General features: G+C 59.3%; 2 protein-coding genes across 2 annotated transcripts in view; one reads left to right on the forward strand and one right to left on the reverse strand.

Annotated features, from left to right (window-relative positions):
* GBX1 (gastrulation brain homeobox 1) lies at nucleotides 1–6,984 on the forward strand. Its single transcript, XM_037386536.1, has 2 exons — nucleotides 1–460; nucleotides 6,464–6,984. The coding sequence occupies exons 1-2, from the start codon at nucleotides 1–3 to the stop codon at nucleotides 6,982–6,984; spliced, it is 981 nt and encodes a 326-aa protein (XP_037242433.1).
* An 8,075-nt stretch (nucleotides 6,985–15,059) lies between these two features.
* The window catches only part of AGAP3 (ArfGAP with GTPase domain, ankyrin repeat and PH domain 3), a 105,637-nt gene continuing 96,671 nt past the window's right edge, over nucleotides 15,060–24,025 (reverse strand). The window contains 6 exon segments of the mRNA XM_037383891.1: nucleotides 15,060–16,381; nucleotides 16,669–16,929; nucleotides 17,992–18,197; nucleotides 18,199–18,215; nucleotides 18,570–18,660; nucleotides 19,198–19,352. Of these exon segments, the coding sequence (XP_037239788.1) occupies nucleotides 16,153–16,381; nucleotides 16,669–16,929; nucleotides 17,992–18,197; nucleotides 18,199–18,215; nucleotides 18,570–18,660; nucleotides 19,198–19,352 (959 nt within the window). The 3' untranslated portion in view covers nucleotides 15,060–16,152.

Raw genomic sequence — 24,025 nt, forward strand, 5'->3', positions numbered from 1 at the left:
ATGCAGAGACCCAGCGGCCAAGGGACCGCCTTCTCCATCGACTCGCTCATCGGGACGCCGCCGCCGCGCTCCGGGCACCTGCTCTACACCGGGTACCCCATGTTCATGCCGTACCGGCCGCTGGTGCTGCCGCAGGCGCTGTCCCACACGCCCCTGCAGTCGGGGCTGCCGCCGCTGGCGCCGCTGGCCTCCTTCGCCGGCCGCCTCACCAACACCTTCTGCGCCAGCCTGGGCCAGGCCGTGCCCTCCATGGTGGCGCTCACCACGGCCCTGCCCAGCTTCTCCGAGCCCCCCGACGGCTTCTACTCGCCGCAGGAGCTGCCCCCGCCGCGCGCCAACCCCGACGCCGGCTGCCGGAGGGGCGCCGAGGGCCTGGAGGCGGAGGAGCTGCCCCCGGGGCGCGATAAGGGGCCGCCCGAGCCACCGCTGCACTTCCCGGACCCCTTCCCCGGCCTAGCAGGTAAGAGCGGCTCGGGCCAGCCCCGCCCGGCGGAGAGCGACTTGTCTGCGGCGAGCACCGGCCCGCCTCGCCCGGGACTCCCGCAGCCTCGAGGGGCCCCGCGGCGGGCAGCGCCGCCAGCCCGGCCCCTGCCCGGACTCTCCCCGCCGCCCCTGCGGCGGCGGCGGGCGGGCAGGCGGCACCGCGGGCCCCCCCGAGCTCGCCAGGACAGCGGCCGCGGAGCCGGGGCCGCTGGGACCGAGGCGTGGCGGGCGGGACGGCGGGGCCGCTATGGGCCGTGGCGGCGGCACCTGCCCGCTGCTGTGCTCCCGCTCGGTCCCGTCGGGCCGAGTCGGGAGGCCCATCACCGGCTCCCCCACGTTCCGGGCCGGCTCCGCTCCGCTCGCAACTTTCACGGGCGGGAGACAAACTGCGCTCGGCCTGCCCGGTCCGCGGGGCGGGAGAGCCGCGAGAGCCGCCGTCCGGGCCGGCCGCCCCGACGGGGCAAGGACCACCCGGCGGGACCGGCGGGGCTCGGAGCCGAAGCCGGCCAGGCGGCGCGGAGCTCTCCGAGGTCCTGGCACCCGGCCCGGGCAGCGAGGCGCCGCACCGGCGCAGCCGTCCCCGCCCCGCCCGCTCCAGGCTCCGGCCCCGGTCCCGTTCGGTGCAGCCGCGATGAGGCGCGGGGCTGCTCCTTGTCGCCGTCACGATGCCGCGGAGCGCGGGGCTAGGGGCTGCCTCGCTCACCCGCAGCCCGCCCCGTGCCCCCCCCGTGCCCCCCCGGCGCCGTTGTGCTGCGGCTTACCGGCGCCCCGAGCCCCTCCCGAGCCCGCGCTGCGGGGGCAGGTCCCGTGCCAAGGCGGCCGCCCCGCTCCCTTTCGCCTCCGTCCGCGGCCGCGGCACCGACTCTGCCCGACGGCGCGGGCGGGTGGCGGCTCCGCTGCCAGGCTGCCCCCAGGTGCTGGCCGGGACCGGTCCCGCTGCCGCGGTGGGGCCGCGGGGTCCTCTCCTTCGTGAGCTGCGGCTGCTCCCCCGAGTGTGCAGGCATCAACCTGGGTGACTTGTTGCTCTGTATTTCTCAGCCAGCTCCAGCTCTTGCTCTCTTGCACCTCGGCTCCTGAGGCAGGGGGCTTGGGGTGTCCCTTCTGCGCCAGGACCGAGACAAACCAGGCGCTGGCTTTCTCTGACATGGCCTGTCCTGACAGCTGCCTCCCCTGGTCACCCCTGAGATCCACCTTTGTCTCACAGGCTTTCTGGCGTGGATGCGTGCTGAGAAATCTCTGCTGCTCCTTGCAGTGCACGGCTGTTTGTTCTCCATCCTTCCTTTAGTCTCTCCTGGGTGAGCCCGGGTCTTTTCCTTGCCCTGCCTTGTTCTTCCCTCAGAGGACTGTTTCCCTCACTCAGGTACCCCTTGAACCTCATCCCTCAGCAGGACAGCTGGGGCATTTTGCCTCCCCATTGCCTTCGTGGGTTACTGGGGCTTTGGTGTTCCTTTGGTGCTCCCAGGTGCTCCTCTGTGCTGAGTCAAAAGCCCGGTGCGATCGCACTTCTGTTGTGAGTCTCCCCAGGGACTGAATTGCCCCAGCCAAAACCAGCTGCCCACATGACCACATCTTGCCACACTGTGGGGAAATGAACTGCACTGTGCTTCACCTCCCTCCGTGGCTCCTCTATAGCTAAGCCCAACCTGGTCTCCCCTCCTGAGGGATTCAGATCAACTCTCCCACAGTGTCCATTTCTGATATCGAGAAGTCACATCTCTAGGACGTGCCCTGTTGTGACTAGCTCATATGATGGAAGAAAATATGTCTTGCTACAGCTGTTCGTTCACTGCTGCCTATTAGCCATCTCTTAGCACTGTGCTTGCTCTGGAGCCATGAAGGATGCTTGTCCTTCTGCACAAGCATGTACCTGTGTGGATCTGATTCTGTGGGCTGCTCTACCCAGGTCCAAGAGGATTTGTCAGGCCAGATGTGTCCACCTTCTCCTTTACCTACTGTTTCTCCTGACTGTGCCAGCCAAGGCCCTTGGAGATGGATACTAGAGCTTGTTTTACCAACAATCTCAGGTGAAAGCTGGGATGGTTACTGTGGGCTGTTTCCACAATTAAGGAAGAGAAAGATGATTTGTGTCAAAAGGAGGCATCAAAAATTATCTATAATGCAGTTTGTGCTAGCATCCTATCTGTGGCCTTGGCCAAAAGCAATTGTCCAGGGAAGAGTAAGAGAGCACAACCTATGCAGTACTTTCTAAAATGACACTTCCCTAGCTTCCAACCACCTGCACTTCAGGGGCTCCTGAGCCAGGTGTTGTTTCTGTATATTTCATAACCTTTGACCAATTCCTCTCCTGTGACCTTACCTAAGTCTCCTCTGGAATCCATCAGAAAGGAGATAAACCTGGCATCAGCCACATCCTGGGGCAAGGTGTACCACAGGTCTCTTATCTGTAGAAGAACCAAGTGAGGAAGAAATGCCTCCTTTGGTCTGTTTTGCTGACATCAAGTGAATTATACCCTAAAGTGGATATTTCTGTCCCTGGGCTCCATTAGTATCTCCATCGTGCAGGTGTCTATGGAGACAAGATCAGCTGCCTGCTTGATCAAGCAAAGGAGTCAATGCTCTATTTTAGGGCCTCTTTCTGCATCTACTGTATTTCAAACTTGCTTCCAGCTGTTGTCACACTTCTTCAGACAGGCATGTAGGGAAAGTGGTGGTAAGAAGCAGCAAAGCTTGGAGTCTGGTTTGTTACTACAGCTGCAACAAAGAGTATGAACCCCCAGGATAAAGGCACTCAACACCCCCGGCTCCCATACCTCTCCTGACAGCATGTTTGTTCCTGAGTTGTAGAGGTCTCCACGGAGATCCAGGCAGTGGCCTGAGACCCTCCCTTGGTTTGATGTAGTAACTGCACACTCAGTCAGGGACAGGGTGAAGTTTCATGTTGTTCCTCATGAACATGATGAAGAGGTCTCGTGTGCTTACCAACACAGGGCTTTTTTGGATCACAACACCCATTCTTGACTGGGTTCCCTTGATCCTGCTTGACTAACTTTGTCACCTGTGATGCCCAGCTCTCCTCACCATGCTTACCACTCCCATAATCATAGAAAGGTTTGGGTTAGAAGGCACCTTTAAAGGTCATCTAGTCCAACCCCCTGCCATAAGCAGGGGCATCTTCCACTAGATCAGGTTGCTCAGAGCCTCATCCAACCTGGCCTTCAATGCTTCCAGGGATGGGGCATCGACCACCTTTCTGGGTAACCTGTGCCAGTGTTTCACCACCCTCATTGTAAAAAATTTCTTCCTTATATCTGGTCTAAATCTGCCCTCTTTCACTTTAAAAACATTACCCCTTGTCCTGTCACTACAGGCCCTGCTAAAAAGTCTCTCTCCATCTTTCTTATAAGCCCCCTTTAAGTACTGAAGGGCCACAATAAGGTCTCCCTGAAGCCTTCTCTTCTCCAGGCTGGACAGCCCCAACTGTCTCAGCATTTCTTCACAGCAGAAGTGCTCCGGCCCTCTGATTGTGTTTGTGGCGTCCTCTGGACCCACTTGACAGGTCCGTGTCCTTCCTAAGATCAATGAACAGCTGGGACTTTGTGAAGAGCAAAGCAATGGGTCGCTCCTATTCTTCATCTACTGCCTTCTTGGTTTTTCAAAGTCACAACGCTTTGCTTCATGGCAGCTTCACTTCCTTTTCAAAGGCCTTGAGAGTCTCAGTCTACCCTCCCACCAAAGGGGTGGGTTCCCTGCCTCCATTACTTCCTCGATGGTGACATACTAGATGACTAACAGGCCAATATACCAATTTTCTTTGTGTATTTTCTAAATACAATTTTCTAAACCTCTGGTTTAGACTTTATCATCATACAGTTCTGAGATCCTTACTGCAAACCCAGCCCTTTTATAAGACACAAACACAAGATGCATTAGTCTGCTAGAGACTGTTTTAAATGTGGGGTCTGGTTAATCAGAGTTATGCAGAAGTGGTGCCTGCTTTACCAAGTGATGTGTTGCAGGTGGTAACTCAGCTGCCTGCCAGTCTCCTGGGGCATGGTCTGGGCACACTGCCCCACCGGCACTGTGGTAGCGTGGCTGCTGGGATGCCATCCTCTGTCACCAGGGAAGGCAGGGTCAGGCAGGACCTACAAGTACTCTTGGTGAAAGCACTGGCATCCTCATAAGAGCTCTCTTACCTTGTCCTCCACTGGACAGAGATGGTACATAGAAATGAAATCTCTCCTTTTCCTCAGCAAAGTGCTTGCATGGGACTGTGCATTGGCAGCCAAAGTACTCCCTGCTCCCTGCTGCTAATCCTTATCCCCACAAGCACTCCCTGTGCATATGGGAGATTTCTCTCCTTGCCCCCAACCCTCAAGAAGAAAGAGCAGAATAGAGAGGAAGATGTTTCTTTCCCACTGTATGAAGCAGAAGGAGCAGGGAGATTATTCTAGATCTCCGAAGCCACCCACCCACTCTCAGGAAGCCACAGACTTGCTGCAAGACCAGCAAGGGATGTGGGAGCTCCACAGCAACCAGATCCTAGGAATGTCTCCTGGGCTTAGCAGTTTCTTGCAGTAGCTGCTAGTGTGTTTGCAACCCTGCACCTAGGAATCTGAGGGCTGTTCTGCCTTACCCACTGAGGTGAGGTGCCCGGAGACCCAGTGGCCCAGGATGCATGTGCCTGGACACTGCTTAGAAGCTTGGAGAACTAGTGCTTCTCCTTCTGCGTGTAGGATTATATTGAGAGTGGCAGTGCTTCAGGACCACTTCCTTCCAGCAGTGATTCCTGCTGTTGGCTCAGACCTGGAGAATTTTCTGGTCTTTTCTAGTCTCAGCATGGCAGAAAAGCTGCTTCATCTGCTTGTGCATAGCTGTGACAGGGTCCTCTCCCTCCATGACACCTGGCTATGGCTGGGAGCATCTTCTTGCTTGATCTCCTGTGAGGCCTTTGAGCCCTTCTACCAAAGATGTGACTGGCTTCCAGGCCTCTTTCCTTCCCACTGTCTCCCACCACCTCCTCCCTTGCTCCATGGCTGTTTAATCATTCAGGCAGCACTCTGGGACACAAGAAGCTCACAAGAAGGAGATTCATACCCCTATACCCTGTCAACATCCTTGCAGGCAATGTAACAGGGGTGTCTGCTGTGGTTGGCCTGGGATAAGGTCCTGTCTGTAGAGTGATGTTGACAGTCTCTAGCCTGCCCATCCGCACAGACTGCTGTGGGGAGCTAAGCCTCTGGCATCAGCTGCCTAAGCACCCTGCTCCCTAGGTGAGCAACTCTGCTGCTGTGCATCCTGGGGTTAGGGAGGAAGATCTGGCAGCAGGACACCTCATGTTCATAGAGCCCTGCAGAGAGATTTGCTGGGCTGAAACTGGCTCTGGGTGCTGTTTCCAGGCCCTTCAGCTCTTCCTGGCTGGCTTCTTTCTGGGTGAACAGCATCCATTGTCTGATGATGCAGTAGGATGGGACAGAGGGAGGGCTGAGCTGTGGGGCAAGGTGCAGACTCCCCTGGATGCGGAGGTCTGGACAAGCCCTGGAAGGGTTGTGGTGTGCTGTGCTGGAATGAGGCAATGATGCTGCCGTGGCTGGGTTGTGGGATGGCAATGGTGGCAGCTGCTGTGGTGGCTCATGACCCATGGTGCCTACAGCTGTGCCAGGTTTGTGAGTGCTGCCCCACAGAGCCAACTGGGTTGCGGGCAGTGTGGAGTGGACTGCACGGGGGTCTGGGCCAGGCCTGCAGTGGGGCCGGGTCTGCAGCTGGTGCCAGGGAAGCTGCTTCTCCCACGGGAGGCAGCACGGGTGGCCCCGGGGCTGTGGGGATGTGGCAGCGGTGGGACTGCAGCTTCCTGCCAAGTGCCCTGCTGCTGCGGAGAGGCTGCCGGGGGGAGCGAGGGAGCCCTCCCAAGGCATGGGGTGGTGAGGCTGCGGCTCCGGGGCTCTGCGGGTGCAGGGGACCCTCGGGCAGGGTGGGGGGTGGCAGGTCGCGCCGGCGGCCACTGATGCTGTGTGCCCCGCAGACGGGAAGGCGTACAGCTCGGACGAGGAGAAGCTGGAGGTGAAGTCAGCAGCGACGCCGTGCAGTGAGCGGGAGGAGGAGAGCTCGGCGGGCGACAGCGAGGAGGAGCCGTTCCTGGACGGGGCGGCTGCTGCCGCACTGGGCACCAAGGGCAAGGGCAAGGGCGGCCCTGCAGCTGAGCAGGCCCCGCCAGGCTCTGGGGCCGGCAAGAGCCGCCGGCGACGCACGGCCTTCACCAGTGAGCAGCTGCTGGAGCTGGAGAAGGAGTTCCACTGCAAGAAGTACCTGAGCCTGACGGAGCGCTCGCAGATCGCGCACGCCCTGAAGCTGAGCGAGGTGCAGGTGAAGATCTGGTTCCAGAACCGCCGCGCCAAGTGGAAACGCATCAAGGCGGGGAACGTGAGCAACCGCTCAGGTGAGCCTGTCCGCAACCCCAAGATCGTGGTGCCCATCCCGGTGCACGTCAACCGCTTCGCCGTGCGCAGCCAGCACCAGCAGATCGAGCAGGGTGCCCGGCCCTGAGTGCCGCTGGGGCTCTCGGACCCTGGGGCGGGCGGGCCGCCGGCAGCGGAGGGGGCCGGCGCGGCGGGGGCGCGGCCCGGGCACCCTCTCGCACTCCTCTGTACATGTCCCTTATTTATTCCGTGTAAACTCTGTACATACGGCAGCGTGTCCGTCTGTCCGTGCCGCGGGGAACGCGGGCCGCCTGGCCGCCGCGGGTGCCGTCCGGGGCTGGGGCCGGGGGGCCGGGGCGGGGCCGCTCTGCCCGCGGGCGCCCGCCCATGTATAGCTGTGATTTCAATAAATTATTTTCTATGGAGCGAGGCGACGTTCTTTCGCGGCTCTGCCCGCCCAGCCGCGCTGCAGGGACGGGCGGCTGGGGCCAGCAGCGCCCACGGTCCCCGGCCCGGCCCGGCGGGGGGAGGGGCAGGGGCGGTGGCCGGGGCCGGCGGGAGGGGCCGGGGCGGGGCTGTGCCGGGAGCAGCCGTGGCCTTGTGGGCTCGGTCGGACTCGCCCCGGTGCCCGTGCTGAGACACGGCAGCGGGCAGAGAAGGGGAAGGCTTGGGAAGCGCCCAGGAGCACCGCGGGCCGGGCCCGGAGCCGTCCGTCGCCGCCTCCTGCCTCCCCCGAGTCCAGCAGCGCTGCCAGGGGTGGGAGGGACGTGTGCGCTGCCCCCGCAGCCCCGACACGGCTGCGTCCCCTGCCCAGCCCCGGGACAGCCTGCATCCCTGGTGCCCCAGGCCCTGGGGCAGGAGCGACCCCCTCCCCCGAGATCTGCTCGGCACGATGGCAGCTTCCCACCATCCCTGAAGGCCTGCCCAGCCCGTGGGCCTCGGGCTAGGGCCAGGCCTTTGCTGGCCATGAGCTGAGGAGAGGTCCATGCCCGCAGCCCCCTGGGTCCCTGCCTGACAGAGGCAGGCTGCCTGCCTGCTGTCCCCAGGGCCACCCTGTACCAGCTCAGGCCCACATGTCAGTGACACCTCTGAAGGCCTGTGATGCGATGGCGATGCGATGCCCTCTGGCACTTCAGGGCTGTGCTGCCTGCTGGGAGAGCCCTGCCTCAACACCCTTCCTCCTCACTCAGCCCGCAGGAGCGCAGCCCAGTCCACAGGGAACGAACGGAGAAGCCTCCTGCAGCTCCAGTGCCTTATTGCCACCGCACCCTTCGGCAGTGGTGGCTGCCAGGGCTGCCTGCCCTGCAGCTGGGCTGAGCAGAAAGTAAGGGTCTTGCCTTTCCTTGGAAACCTCAGCCTATCGCACCAGGACCAGCTGCTGCTTCTCTTACCAAGCTGCCGAGGCTCTGCAGCAGTGAGCAGGACCAGGGTGGGCCAGGCACTGCTGGCCCTGGCACTGCATCATCTCCTTCTCCCAGCCTGCAGCCGCTGCTGTGCCTCACTGCGCTGGTGCAGGAGAAGGGTTTCAGACTTCTTGAGCAGGGCTCCCACATCTAGGCCAACCTGAGCAGAATAGTCTGCTCTTGAGAACTATTGCATGAGATTCTGCTTCTGAGGCCAGGGTGTATCTCAGATGACTGAGCTCAACCCCAGAACTTGATGAATATCCAGTTTTGCACAGGGCACAGCTGCATGCACAGTCCTGAGCTGACAGTGCACAGGGCCAAGTGATTCCATCGCTAACTGGGTGTCCAGCCATGACAGCCTCTGTTGCTGGTTTGATGAACATCAGCCAGCCCACCCCATGGGGCGAGGGAGCTTGTGCAGCTGTGCTGTACTGGCAACACCCATTGCAATGCCACCAGAGGTTCCTGGACAGGTAGAAGGTGTTCTTCAACGGTGTGGGACATGGTGCTGTTGGGATGCCAGTTACTCCAAGGTTTGATGTGGAGTTTGGGTCACACAGGGTCCAGTTAGCCGTTGTCACCCTTCCCTGGGAGACATGGCTTATAAGGCAATATTCCTGCCAGTCAGCACTGATTTCACCTTTCTGGGTGCCCTCTCTGATGCCACAGCAAGAGCTGGCCTGTCTCCATGCTGCCGGGGGTGGGGTGGGGAGGTGTGTGCTCACTCCCATGGCCCCTCCCTCTGTGGGAGGTACATTCTGTTAATCTAGAGTGTGGACCCTGCACTCAGCCTTCGCAGCTGAGTCCTCCTGCAGAGCCCTGCAGCCTCAGAGCACTGCTGGGTGGCTCTTCCCGCCCCTGGCTGCGTGGGGACAGCCACAGCTCAGAGTAGAGCAGCTGTTAGAACAAAGCTGTCCTAGGTGGGGGCTTCTTTCCACAGAGATGTTTGTTGCAGGTCCCAAGACAGTTCTGTGGGATCCTTTCATGACCTGGATTTCTGAGCACTGGCTGGGGCAGCAGAGCACAGCTGGCTCCCTGCAGCCACAACAGGCCAGCTTCTGCCTCCATTCCCTGCACCACCGACCTGGAAAGGAGACAGCGACCTCAGGAAGTGCCTGGCCCTGTGTTGCTCAGGGCATCCCCAGCATGGGCATGGCCTGCTCAGGTAGCAACATCTGCTGGCATTCACTCCAGATCAGAGGAGGTAACCGTCCTCTAGCAGCTGACCATGACTGCCCTGGCCGCAGGGGCGCTGGCAGGTCCCTTCAACACACAGGAGCTGCCTGTACCCAAGAGCCACAGCTTAGGTGTTCCCTGCTTCTCCCTCCCTGGGTCTGAGCTGGTCTGAGGCAGAGACTGTTACCTGCGCTACCTGGCTGCAGAACGGGATAACATGCCATTTGCAGCAACTGTATTAGCTCCTGCACATACATCTAGGCCAGTGGGGGAAGGAATCGGGGAAGGGGGGGGTAGGCAGGATAAAGCAATTGTGCAGCTGTAAGTGCTCTGTCACTATAAATGTGTCCACATGAGGGGTCTGTGCCACTGCAACCTAGTACAATAGTACGATACAGCAGTATGAGATTAAGCACAGCACTCTGAAAAATGTCCACAGCTCCAGGGTTGGGGCAGTGACACTGGAAGGAGTTAAATTTTATTTTAGGGTCTAAGAACCCCTTTATTCTTACCTGGTATTTCTAGCTGATGTTGTGGTTTGATGTGTCCTGCCCCAGTGACAGCATGTTTATTGTGTTCTTAACTCACCATCTTCCCACTCCTCCCCCGCCATGCACACCATTGCCAACCTGAACTCTGTGTGAAGCACCCCCACTCTGGCTGCATACTTTGTTGACTGCTTGTAGAGTGGATTGGAGAACTGGAGATTTCAGCTGCTTAGAAGTTATTTGGGTTTTGCCTTTTTTTGTTGTTGTTGAGTTAGATCAGTCCCAGAGCCAGTACACAATGCAACCCTGCAAACAGTTGTGTTAATATAACTACGAGAGTTGCAGCTCAGTCTGGTGCTGATGGAGGTGACAGACCCACTGCTGTCACCAGTGGTGTTGGAGAGCCACAGAACAGCAGAGTGCATCTCGCGCTGTGCAGAACAGGGCTCCCCTGCCAACCTTGTGTGCTGAGTCTGATGCTTCCTGCACACAGCACAGTGAATGCCGTGAATGGCACTGCCTGCACTGCACAAAGTGTCTACAGCACATCCCCAAACAGAAGAGCTGCTGGGGTGGAAGATGCAGCATGCCCCAGCTATAGCTGCTGCATCATGTAGACTGGGATGGGTGTGAGGAGGAAAGCAACAGTGAAAAACTGGGCAGTAAAGACAGAGCCTGGCATGACAGAGCCATGCAGATGGGAAGTGACCTCTGGAGGTCTCTGGTCCAACACTTGCTCAAAGCTGGTCCTGTTAGATCAGAATGCTGAGGGACTTGACCAGCTGACTTCACATATCCCCAAGGATGGTGATCCCACTTCTTCGGGCCCCTGTTCCAGTATCCGGCCACCTTCCTAGTATTTTCCCCTTGTATCTATTTGGAATATCCCATGTGCCACCTTTTGTCTGTTGTCTTGTGTCCTGGAGTAGGAACTGAAGGAGGAAAGAACTCTTATGTGGATAGCCAAACAATGCACACATATGTGTGCATGCACACACAGAATGAAAGGTAGATAGCACTGTAGACACACAGAGGTATGTATATACATAGGCATGCATTTATTTATACATATATTTATATGTATGTGCTTATCCACATATATATATACACACATACATACAACAAGACTAATTTTGCCTTCATGAAGACAGCTTCATCCTTTACAACACAATTCTCTCTACCCAGACCTGCCCACACATTTACCTGCACAATGGTTATTAAAGAGCTGGGAAAGGCATAGCGATGGCATCCCACAGGGTAGTCATTCGCTCAGTGTTTCCTTCTCAGGAAAAGGTTTTCAGTGCAACAAAGCTGGTTCACAGCATTCTCTAACAGTGGGCTTGTATGAAGATTTGATGGGCCACACCATGGTGCTGGTGCTACTGTTTTTCCATTAGTCAACCTCTCCAGGACTTGCTCAGATGCTTAGCTGATCTGCTAATGGCTCACAGAGCAGTTCCCTGGGAGATTACACTGGGCTTTTTTTTCCAAAGCTGGTGTGTAGTGTTGGCTGTAATGGGCCCACTGAGCCCAGCACTAGCAGACTTGAGGCAGAGCAGAGGAATGCTTCACGGTGCTTGTGCTGCCCTGTGGGGATTCCATGCTGCTGGCGGCTGCCTTTAGGGAGCAGCGCACCATGCTCCTGGCCTGGGTCAGAAGTGCGACATGGGTGTCATTGCTGCAGGAATCTGCAATGCAATGAACCTGTACCCAGGTGGGAAGAAATGAGCTCTGACTGGACCTGGGCAGGAGAGAAACAGCCTCCCCTCCCATTGTGACCTGGGAAAGGTCATGAGCTCCTCCCAACCTCCAGTTCCTCTACAGCAGCATGCGGAGTTCAGGGTGCAGATGCTGTGGGGATTCAGTAGTTGGTCTGGTCATGATGGCCTCAACAGCACAGTGCACACTCATGGTGCGTGCATCTCCAGGATCAAAGGAAAAATCACCCAAGACCTGGAAGAAGTTATCATGGGCATGCTGGAATTGGGGCTTGGGAGGAGAGAGAGACTGTAGCCACACTCTGCTGTGCTGCTGCTTGCCCAGGTGCTTGGCAAGTTATGAAGCACTTCACAAGACCACAGTGCCTGATGAGCCCTAGCTAGCCAGGGTGGCTGAAACCCTTCCCAAGCAGGGGGGCCCCACTTGCCTGCCTGTGCTGGACCCTGCACAGCCTACCAGCTCATACCAGTGTCTTCAGCTGCCAGGCTGAAGTTTCCTCCAGAAGACTTTACGAGGATCTGTGCCGTGGACTTCTGCACCGACAGGCAAGCCAGGTACCAAGACATGCATGGGCATAGGGTGCAGGTGCTGTAGGGGAGCATATGGGTGCTGTATCTTGGCAAGCCAGGCCAAGGGAGCTGGGACTTTATGGCTCACCTCTGCCCTCTCTTTCAAGAGGCAGGGCTGATTGGTAGTGCAGCCCAGTAGCATGATCCCTGCTCTGGCCACCTCTTGTAAAAGCACCTCTGCCTGTACCCAGCGTGTGGTCCCAGCTGCCTCAGGGCTGGGTAGCACTGCCCGACACTATGGGTGCTGCCCACCTGCATAACCCCCCGGAGGCTGTGCCAGCTCAGCTAGGGCTGCAAGAGGGCCCACAGGGCTTTGTTTGCGAGTTGTGCCCAATGGTGCTTGTCCTGGTGTGGTCTGCTGTGCCCAGGCTCTCTGGGAAATGTTACTGATCTGTGGCATAGCTCGTTTCCAGCCTGGAGCTGCACACCCTGGATGTGCTTATGACATGAATCTGAATCCCATGCCCCAGCCCTGCAGCACCCACACCCCACTTCAGCCACTGCTTCAGCTCAGTGGTGCTAGTTGGCTGTGGCAGGGCCCTCATGGTGCTGCTGCTGCTAGGGGCTGTGCCATGCAGGTACAGCCCCACTCGGCTGCTGCCTCGGCATGCTCCTGTGGCATAGAGCAGAGTGGAGGGTCAGCCTGTGCCCTCTGTGGCACCAGCCTGAACACGGACACAGCAGCTCCTGCCCCAGCCTGTCTTGGCCCGGGACTGATGAAGCCTTGCGGGCCACCTTGGCACCAAGATGTGCTGGACCATGGAGGGGGGGCAGGGAGGGGGTGCTGCTGGGGCCAGGCCTCATGGCTGGATCGGGGCACGCCATTTTTCTTAACAGGGACGCTTGTTCAATGCAACACCTTCTTACTGGGGATGGGAATGGTAGGCTGCAACCCAGAGGCCACCTGTGCCCAGCACGCTGGTATGGGGTGGTATTTTCCCTTAAGGAAACCAGGGCCGCCACCATGCCAGCAGCCCCGTATGGCCTTGCCTGCCCGCTCATGGGCTGGAGAAGAAGGGTTTTGTCTTGGCTTTTCGGGACCACGTCAGAGCCCACGGGGAAGCCACTGCCGCTCCCTTCCCTGGGCGCAGGTAGAGGAGCAGCCCCTGGACCCCCAGCACCCATTCGCAAGATGTGGGAACAGCAGGGCCCTGGGTTTGCTGCCACAGGCTGCGCACTGCTGGGAGCTGGCAAGGGCCGTGGGTGCCCTGAGGGGTCTGCACAACCCCATGGGCACTGTGTGGCCCAGGAGGGGCTGCTCGGGGCCACGTGGCCCCGGGGCTCTCCTCACGTGGCTCCTATGGGCACGACTGCTGCCCCAGTATCAGCCCTGGGGCCACCCCAAAGGCAGAGCGTGGGGGCAGGTGAGGGGCTCGAGTGGAGTCCCTGACCCGGGGCTGGGTCCCAGCTGCGCTGTGGGCTGGGGGTGCCCCAGCGTGTCAGGGCAGGGCTGGGATGGGAAGGGAGGCGCCGGGGCTGGGCCAGGCGGGATCCCGCACGGGAGATGATGTATGGGCAGATGTATCAGATCGCACAAGATAAACAAGCAGTGAATTTCATCAGGGCCCATCATGGCTTTAATTTGGCTGCCTAATGAGTCAGATCCAGCCGCGCAGATAAAAGTTGTCAGAGCCGCAGCCCTAATGAATTTCTTGCCACTTGTAATCAAGGCAGCTTGTCTGAGGGGGATGATTAATGGGCCCCAGAGGAGCTGCCGTCCCTCGGCTTCCATTCCTGCTAATGCAGTCGCCAGGAAATTAACCAAACCCAGCACCAGGCTGGGGCCGGTGCCAGTGCGGGGGCACCGATGTGCACCGTGAGGGAGAGGGGATGGGGAATGGGGGGCAGACATGGGCACAGGTGGGGAGGGCTGGGACCAGGACTACGACCTGGATGGGGACCACGATACTGGCACACGCAGCTAGCACACAGGGATGATGTAAGGGACTGGGGCCACCATCTGCAGCCACTGGTGTGGCAGCCCTCTGCCATGGCAGGCGCATGGGGAGGAGGCAACAAGGTCTGAAGGGGGCTGCTGAGGAGTACCTGTGACAGGTGGGGGGCCGGAGGCAGAGCAGGGCATCTTGGTGCCTCCCTTCCTTGTAGCACCTCCACACAGGCTTGGAGACCAAGCCCCGTGCCCAGTGCCAATGCAGCACAGAGCCTGGACCCAGGCACGGCAAGAGGGGATACTGGACCCCCAAAGTGTCACGTGGTACGGCCTTGGGCACAGCCAGCAGAAAATCAGCAGCAGTGGGGCTTTGCTCTGCCAAAAGCCAGGAGAAGCACGTGGGGTCAAGGATGACAGAGCAGAGACCCCTGGCTCCCTTCACTGCCTGGGGGGCTGTCTGCACCTTGGGACTAGATGACCCCTCAGTCTTCTGCAGCAACCTTTTTGCCATAGCAAACCAGCCGGGCACCTTGCTCCCAGGACAGCCCACCAGTCCCTGCCCATCTCTGCTTTCCCCCCCTCGGCTTCAAACTCGCTGTATCATGCACAGGGCCCAGCTGGCCCCAGCACTTCTGACCTGGCACATCCCTTGCGCAGCACGCACCTCTGCTGTGCCCACCTCTGATCCTGCCACAGCCGTGCATCCCTCTGACCGAGGCTGTGTTCCTTGATTGTCCCACAGTGTCTGGAGTTGACACATCTCCTCTCCCCATCCCAGCAGTCTGCCATGCCCAGTTCGGCACAGGACTGCTGTTACCAACTCCCAAGCAGGAGGAGAAAGGGCCGAACGTTTGTCAGTCTGGGATGAAAATGCACCAACCTCACAGGGCAGGCAAGCAGCAGACTGGAGGCTGCACTGGAGGCCCAAAAGGCAGCACACAGAAAAGCTGGCCTGACAGGAGGTGGGTTGCTTTATTGGCCTTTATCTCCTTGGCTGCAGATAACACACACAGGGCAACTCATGGCAAAGAAACAGTATATACATAGTGTCCATATAAATATTTCCAATGTACATTTTATACACAAGTGACAGAGACGTTCCACAGCAGCGTCCAAAGCCTTGGGGTTCCAGCACTCAGCTGCAGGCTTGGCCCAAAACCAAAGGGAGATGCTCGTCTCTCTCCTCTTGCTCAGCCGGAGACCAGCCCCACCTGGGCAGCAGCGGGAGCCAGCAGGGATGCTCTGATGGAGACACTGTGTATGGCTTTGGGGCTTGAACCTGGAAGGACAGTGACTCTACAGACAGACAGACACAGCTGGGGATCCTGGGGTGATCATCCTCTTCCTCCTCTATGGCACCAGGGAGGCTGGAGAGGCCTTTGCCCAGGGGCTGCGTGGGAGAGCTGCTCCCTTTGCATCAGCACATGGGGAGTGGTACCAGCGAGCGGATCCCTCGCCGCACCAGCCAGAAGCAGAGAGAAGCACTGGGGTGCAGTGGAGTAACATGCACCTTCTGCTGCCCCTCACCTCCTCAGTGCACCAGGGGTGCATAGCAAGGCCGACACAGGAGGGAGGGCAGGACGGCAGTGCCCAAACTGCCCTATTGTTGGGGACAGCAGGTGCAGCAATCGGCCCTCCTCGGTACCAGCAGAGGAAGGCCACACACCTGAAACGTCGCCTTCAGCTCCTCTATTATTAATGTGTGTGGTGGGGCGCAACGAGAACTTGCCCTCTTCCCCCTGTACCGGTTGTGGAGAATGGGGTTGTACTAGAGCCCCCATCCCAGTGACTGTGAGGGAGCTCCTCCACAAGCTGACAGCACTGGTGTCTGCACACATCCCCCCCAACCCAGCTGCATAGACAGGAGTCCCACAGGAACCAGCGCAGAGGAGCAGGCTGTGGTTCCCCGCCTCCTCCCGGCCAGAACAGGGGTCTTGGTGGGGGCTGAGCACAGCGGACGGCCTGGCTGTGCTGCTCTCAGACCCGCTCCTGTGGCCCTGGTCTCCTGGAAGGCATCTGTGCTGCGAGCACAGGGCCCGTGAGGAGCTAGACAGCACTGGGGCTGGAGCCGAGCTCAGCTGGCACCACGGTACAGGCATTGTTGTTGGCATTGGTGTTGCGGCGGGGCAGGCTGGGGGTCAGCGTGGTGACGGCACTGTCGCTGGGGCATCCGTGCTGCAGCAGGATGTCGATGCACTCCTGGCTGCCAGCTCGCCGGGCGTAGGCCAGCGGGGTCAGGCCCCGAGCATCCTGGCTTTTCAACGGTCTACCCGTACTGTGCAGGAGAGAAAGCAGAAAAGCAGGGTCAGTGGCACCCGGGTGCCATGCAGCCCATGGGCACGGGGGTGGCACAGCAAGAGCACTGGCAGAGGCAGAGAGGCTCTGTGGCACTGGGGTGGGCAGGGAAAGGGAGATGGGAGGGTGGGAAGGGCAGTGCTAGGAGGCATGTGGGGGAGCCCACGGGACGGGGGATGGATGAGGGGTGTTGCGAGACCTGGGAGTGGGGCAGTGCTGCACCAGAGCAGGGCCAGAAGCACTGTGGTGGAGCCTACAGGGCCCTGCCTTACCCAGATGAGCAGCTGCGTGAAGACTACGTTGGCCATGGCGCAGGAGAGATGCAGTGCTGTGCGTCCATCTCCATCCCCGTAGGTCTCATTCACTTCCTCCTTGGTGCCATGGGCCAGGAGTGTCACCACAAGGCGCAGGTCATCCTCTACCACAGCCCGCAGCAGCTGCTGCCCCAGCGGGATGTCCGACTGGGGCAGAGGAGCCAGGAAGAGCTTCTGCTCATACTTGGCCCGGATCCAGCGCTCCTTCTCCTCCCTGCCAGATGGGGACACTGCTCACTGTCACAGGTGGGCCAGCCTGCCTGGGCCCCACAGCAAAGGGGCACGCATGCTGGCACTGCCACCCTGAATGCGCCCCCGTGTTAGCTGTGAGCATTGGCACGCCCTTGCGTAAGCCCTGCTGCAGACACTTCCCCTGCTGTGTCCCCCACACCCACGGCTGTCACTGGGGCTCTGTCATGGTGCTCCAGAATATACCCAACATGCACTTGTCTCACCTCTGCGTATGCTGTGCACTTACATGCATGTGCAGCAGCAGCACCGTCCACACCCAGACCCAACCTGCCCACTGTGCAAAGGGACACCTGCACCTCCATGTTGGTGACCCTACACTCCCCTGTGGGCCCATTATGTGGCAGTGTGGGGACTATCTCCGTCCCATACTTGTGTGTGGGCCATGGCCAGCGGCAAGAAAAGGTTAGCTGCCACACATGACAGCCCAGTGCCACGGGAGGCATGTTATCACTGCTGCCGTCTCGCCTGGTACAACCCAAGGCTGTGGCCGAGTCCATCCCGCCTGGGGCCTGCGGGGCCGGCGGATCGATCTGTGCCGTGCCGCCGCTATCTGCTGCCATTCTATCCATCTGCATCTGGCGGGCGGCCATCAATGCCCTGCGTGGAGCATGCTCACTCCTGCCGCCCCCTGACCCGCTCTTATCCGTTGATAAGCTGCAGAATGGGCTCTTGTTGGGATGAGTGACAGGAGAGTCGCTTCGATAGGGACAGACAAGGGCCTGAAAGGGATGCACCCTTGAGACCCGCACAACGCTGCCAAGCCATCTCTGTTAACCCCTTCTGCTTTGCAGCCAGCGACGGCTCCAGCAGCCACTGCACGGCCATGGCTGGCCATGAAGACCTGCTGGCCCACCAGGACAGTGGCAGGGGGCGTCCAGTGCCCAGGGAGCAGGCAGGATCCCTGGAGTACCTCAAGGATTCCTGCTCAGCTGACTGGATGGCTGCTTCCAACCTCCTGTGGTGCCCACAAGCCTCCTGGAGTGGTTGCCTGAGAAGCACCTCTGCAGTTCCCCATCCCCCTTACCGACTGCTCTCAGGGGTGGGCTTGAAGTAGCCTTCCACTGTTCCTTCCCAGACAGCATTGGCCAGGGCGTTGCCAATGGCTGTCATGACCATGAGAAGCTCACTAGGCCAGTCGTCCAGGTCCAAGGAGCGCACACGGGACAGGTGGGTGCCCAGGTTGCGGTGGATCCCGGAGCACTCAATGCACATGAGGGAGCCCAGGTTCAGCGCTTGCCCAGTCTGGATCTGAGGGCAGTGAGATCAGAGGGGAAGAGTTAATACCACCGCAGACTCACCAGCCTCTCTCCTACGATCCAGGAGACCCATATTTGCAGGCACCTGCCCACCAGAGCCCTTACAAGCCCAGTGTCCCAGCAGCACAGAGAGGGAGGGAACCCAGGCTGGTCAGCAAGGGGTCACAGAGCAGTGTGCATGTGGATCCGTACCCCACACCTCAAAACTGGCTGACTGCGGGAGAGGACGAGACAGCTCCCAGAGTAGGTCTCTTTGGGGTAAGAGAGGGGGTGGCTGGGGTGGAGACCCCTCCCCTCCCTGGATGAGTGACCCCCCCTTCCCTCCCAGTGCAACAGCATCACTTACTCGGTGCATCGCAGTCCACACAGAAGCTGTTCCCACGTGCAGTGCGGACAGCCTGCATGGCCTGTGCGTCGCTCTGGCTGCCCAGCCGAGCCTGAAACACAACACACGGGGTCCCCGCTTACTCAAGGCAATCGCCCCGCCACACGCCCTCGCATCACCACCCCAGGAGCTGCTGGGGGGCCGCCACACCTGGCTCCCGCAGACCCTCCCTGGCTCTGCTGCAGGAGGGGTGTCCAGCACAGGGACCCAAAGGACAGGGTCTTGAGGGAAGACTGATCCGTAGCTGGGTGGGTGCTGGAGGAGCAGGGGGTGGTGGGCCAGAAGCGGAGCGAAAGGCAGAGCTGTCCAAGGAGGAGGCCGACAGTGCAGGACTCAGCCCTTACAGGATGCAGAGAGCTCCTGGGGCCCAAGCCAGGCTGGGGAGGGGACAGGGAGCTCAGAGAGGTGACGGGAAACCCGGGGAGGGGTGCAGCACAGCCCCAAGGATGGGACTCAGCCCTGACTGGGAGCAGAGGGATCAGGATGGGATCCAGCCTGGACAGAGAGGGAAGGCTAAGGCAGCGATGGACACAGCAAAGCAGATGCCAGAGAGGAGGGAACAAAGCAGAACTCAGCTGAGGCCTCTTACCTTATTTTTGCTGCTCTCACAGCCCTGCAGGCTGGCCAAGATCTGGCTCTCGATGGCCTGGACCCAAAGCTCTCGCTCCTCTGATGTTGAGGCCTCAAAGAGCCATGTCTGGCCCGTTAGGGACACGATAATGAACTCAAATGGCTCGTCTGGTTCTGGAAAAGAAAGGTGTGCCATGACATGTGTCAGGGAAGAGGAGGTCTACCGGCTTCGCAGGCTGTGAGCACACAGACAGACCCCCGTGGGCCATGGCTGTGCCCCTGTGTGGGCAGGACCGCTGGCAGCAGGGGTCTGCAGGAGAGACAGGGAAGAGCAGGCAGAGAGCGCCTGCAGGGAGGCACTGGAGCTCTGCGCCAGCCAGTCCCTCCTGCTGTTCAACACAGCTCCTTGTGCTCCAGCTCCTATAGTGTGGGGCTGGCCCTTCCTTTCACACCAAACATCAGCAGCCTCATCACTCCCCACCATCCTGGGCTGGGAAACCCAAGAGGCTGTAGCACTCCTGGATGCTGCCTGCCCCTGCTCTCCATGCCCTGAATGTGCCCACCCTCGGAGGAAGCTGCTGACCTCTTGAGCAGTGAAATAAGCTTCTCTGCAGAGCTGGTGTCCCCCAACAGTCCCATCACCCCCACTGAGTGCTCAGTGCCTGCTGACAAGTGGCTTTAGAGGGACAAGGCTCTGCAAGCTGAACCAGGAGATGCAAAGAGTGTCCTCGTGGTGAGCTCGAAGGCAGCTCTTCACAGTCCCATGCATCAAGAAGGGGCATCATCGCCAGCTGAGGAGCGCAGCAGGGTAGGGATCCCACGTGGCAAGACCTCAGTGCCTGGGCACTCCACAGACCCACACGATGGGGCACAGCCACTGTCTTCCCATAGAGCGGCACTAAGTCACAGAGACTGAGGCGGGAGGCACGGAGAGGCAAGAGTGATGCCATTCTCAGCCCTGCCACCTCTCAGTGCCCTGCTGGGCAGGCAGCCTCCAACTCCCAAACCTGCAAAGCTGGTGGCCACAGGGGTTCATGGAAGCTGGCCAAGGGGAGCTGCTTCCACGAGGCAGCAGGGGCAGCAGCAGGGACGCACGCAGGGCAAAGCAACTGGGAAGCCAGGGCCAGGCAACTTGCTTCTCAGGCACCTCAGCCGCTCCTCCACACAGCACCGGCATCTGCGCCCCGCAAGCAACCCCAGAGGATACAGCCTCAATGCCGAAGCACTTCTCTGGCTGTGAAACACATGGGGACAAATTCCTGACTTTCCATCTTCAGGGAAGATATTTTTGGTGAGCCCCAAGGGCTGCTCAGGCTGCCAGGCACTGAGAGGCTGGGTACAAATGGAAGCATTGGCATCCCTACAAACACAGGCTGCCTGGTGGGTTTCCAGGGAGAGTGTCAGAGCACAGGTACCTCTGCGCTGGGTGGCTGAGCCAGCAGCAGAGATGTGGGATGGTGAAAATGTGTGAAAGCACCTCAGGCCCCCCAGACCTAAGAAAACAGCCCCCAAACAACCAGGAGCCTGCTGAAAGCCAAGGCTTAAAATGTGCTTTCCTCACTCTGACGTGGGCTTGTCAGGCTACTGCTCTGAGTGCCATAACTCCCTCCCAGTGCGGGCTGCCAGAGCTGTGCTCTGGCCTGCCGCGGGCTGCACCAAGTGGGCCCCTGGGCCGCAGGTTTACATGGGGTGCCTGGCCTCAGCTTTGCACCCAAGCACCAGCATTTACCTTTTATTGCCAACTTCAGTAGTTAGTGCAGTAAATGACTTAACTAAGCGGGGCCTGAATGGAATGACTAATAAACGTTATGTCACAGCACACGCTTCAGCTCATAGCAAAATGATTTGTAATTACCTAATTAGCGTTATGCAAATAATACCCTCATCTCCATAATGTGCCTTCCCAGCTCTCTATTAAAAGCAGGGAGTCAACTGCACAGCTCCAGAGACAGCAAGGAGGCTGAGGGGCCCAGCCTGGTCCGCAGCAAGGTAGGGCCGTGCTGGCCTCGAGCCTGGTGGGGTCCGTGCCTGCTGGGGCAGACGCGGGGAGGCAAGCAGAGGGTGTCTGGAGGGGGTCCTCTCCTCTGCCTGGCTCCCCCAGCAAGCTGTGTCTGGAGGATTCCCTTACTGCGGTGGGAAGCAGCAGGAGGGCAGTGACTGAGGAACGTGCTGCAGCTTGCAGCACCCCAGCAGAGCTAACGAACAGGTGCAGAGGCCATCAGCCGGGTCCCATCAAGGGCACTGCCAACCTCAGATGCTGCTGCTCTGCCTGGCCCCGGCTGAGCAGGGCTGTGTCCACAAACACTCTCAGAAAGTGGGTGCAGCCACGGGAAGTCTCCTCAAGGGAAGACAGCTCTGATGGGAGGGGTGGGAGAGCACAGCCCTTCCTCTCTTGCAAGTGCTCTTTCCAGGCTCTCACCTCCTCCACAGGCACCACTACCTACGTTAACAAGTACCGGGCACTCCGCTCTCTTTCCCATCACACCCAGCTACTTAACCCAGAACAAACCGAGGGTAAAATGCTGCTCCGGCTACTGTGCCATGGTGGAGAGTGTTGTGTCACTCACACAGGAGGCTTAGGGTCTTGCATGTCATGGGGGTTAAAAGTGTGAGTGACATCTGGCTGGAAAGATGCCTGCCCTTTGCTGCTGCTGAGAGCACTCCATGGTGTGTCCTGCACAGATCCCAGGAGTAGCCACAGGGGCTTGGAGATCATCAGCACTGATGAAATGGACTGGTGCAGGAATGCAAGGCTTGCTCTCCACACCAGCAGGCCCTTAGGAGGACTGAATGACTCCAGGATGGCTGGCTCTCCAGGTGAAGTATCAATTGGCTTGCCTTTCCCAGATAGGAAGGGGAGGCTGTTTCACTCAAGTCACCTAGAATCAGCTCGGGATCCTTCTTCTGGGGAAAGATGCCTGCAACTGCCTTTCTCCTGCTAGGAATGAGAAACTCTGGGGCATCAGGAGGAGGACAAGGCTGCAGGGTGCAGGCAGTCAGTCACGCTGCCGGACTGTGATGCACTTGCCTAACCGGGACATCCAGCTCGCCCAGCAGCACTTTGCCCATTTCCAGCTCTCAGCTGCAGAACAGACCCCAGGGTCCCTGCTCTGGGGAGCTCCCTGCAGTCAACGTGCCTCCTTCCCTAAGGAAGTTTGCTGTGGAGACTCCAAGGACACCAAATCCCAGCTCAAAAACAAGATTCTTGGAAAACACACAGCTGGTAATTTCTGAGTACTGGGAGAAGAAATAACCAGACAACATCCAGGCTAACAGCCCTGCCCTCTTGGCTAGCTAGCACCATCCTCCCTGTGAGCACTGCCATACCATGGGCATGGGCAGGGAGCACCCAGCCACTGATGGCAGCCAGCAGCCAGGCGATGTGGGAACCTACTACCCAGGCCCTGCTCAGCTCCAGCCCACTCACAAGCAAGCAGCTGCCCCCCTCTTCCACCGCCCCAACCTGTCACTGCGACCTGCAGTCCAGGGACTTGAGCACTCCAGCTGTTCTGAGAGACATCCCCTTCCACCTCTGCGGAGGCTACAAGAGAGCGAGGATCAAGCCCCTGACAGCTGCAGCATCGACTGCTGCCCAGGGCGAAGGATTAACAGCCAGGAAGGAAGAAGCAGCACTTCTTCCTGGGGGCAGCAACTGCCCAGGTGCTTGAGGCAGCATCTGCAGTTCCCAGATCTCAGATTGGGCCACACTGTTGGAGCAGACACCAACAAAGCCACTCCTGGGGCATCGTGACATAGAATGGGCCCTATTCTCCTTAAATCTCTCCCACCCTTGGTCTGAGCCACCTGTGGCTGCTGTCAGTGTGCTGCAGAGTCCAGGCCAGTTGCCTGGACCTGGCAAGTACTGGATGCGCTTCAAGTGCTCCATGCTGCTGAGCCGCTTCTGCTGCCACTAAAACAGCAGCAAGCAGGTTGGCACAGTCCCTGGCACACGCTGAGGATCCTTGCCATGGGCTCGCATGACTCCATCATTCTTGTTCCTTTCTCTTGCTTGCTCCGTACCTCTCCAACACCCATGCACACAGGAATCCCAGTCCAAGCCTTCCTGCACCAGCGTACTTCCCAGGAGGGACAAGGCTGCAAATGCCTGCCTGCAGCGCCTGCATGCCCCAAGGCTCGCACGCTGCTGCTCCTCCAAGGCACGGCCCCTCCGCCTCAGTTGCTGTGCCAGGGCTCGGGGCACTGTGTGTACTGTGTGTGCACTGTGAGCTCAGGACGCTCACAGAGGAAGGGCAGGCAGCTCCCTCCTGCCAGGCTCCCTGCTGGGCTGCCCACACCTGTCCGCTGACAAACAGCAAGACTTCTGAGGCTCCAGCCCCACTTGGACAGACTATCCCACTGTCACAGCTCAGGGGCATCCTGGAGCCCTGGGGCTGCCCAGTCCCAGCCCTGGCAGCAGTCCCAGCCAGACCAAAGCTCCAGCACCATCTTCGCAAGCTGCAGGGCCTCCATTCCCCTTCCTCCTTTGTGCCTCACGGATTCCAGCTTTACTCCTAACAAAGGGCCTGTTGCTCTCAGCAGAGCCTGGGAAGAGCTAACAAAGGCAACAGCTTTTCTTCCACACTAAGGCTTCTTTCCCAAGCAGAATCACTGCCTCCCTTTCCCTGCAGCAACACAGGACGGCACTGCAAGGCCAGACCTCTTTGGAGGCTTGAGCGCAGCATGGCTATGGCAGGAGAGCAGGGGGGACCTGCGGGATCGCACCCTCAGATTTGCATGCAGGGTTTGGCAGAGCTGGGAAGGGAATCCAGGACTTGGGAGTGCCTTTGAACAGTGTGCAGACCCAGCTTCTTGGACGGTCTGGGGCGAGTTCCCGAGCTCCCTCGGGG

The sequence above is a fragment of the Falco rusticolus genome, chromosome 4, assembly GCF_015220075.1.
Source record: "Falco rusticolus isolate bFalRus1 chromosome 4, bFalRus1.pri, whole genome shotgun sequence".
Taxonomy (NCBI): Eukaryota; Metazoa; Chordata; class Aves; order Falconiformes; family Falconidae; genus Falco; species Falco rusticolus.

Coding starts and splice junctions, on each gene's coding strand:
- GBX1 (XM_037386536.1), top strand. CDS start 1: ATGCAGAGACCCAGCGGCCAAGGGACCGCCTTCTCCATCGACTCGCTC. Junction 461..6,463: donor CCCCTTCCCCGGCCTAGCAG/GTAAGAGCGGCT, acceptor TGTGCCCCGCAG/ACGGGAAGGCGTACAGCTCG.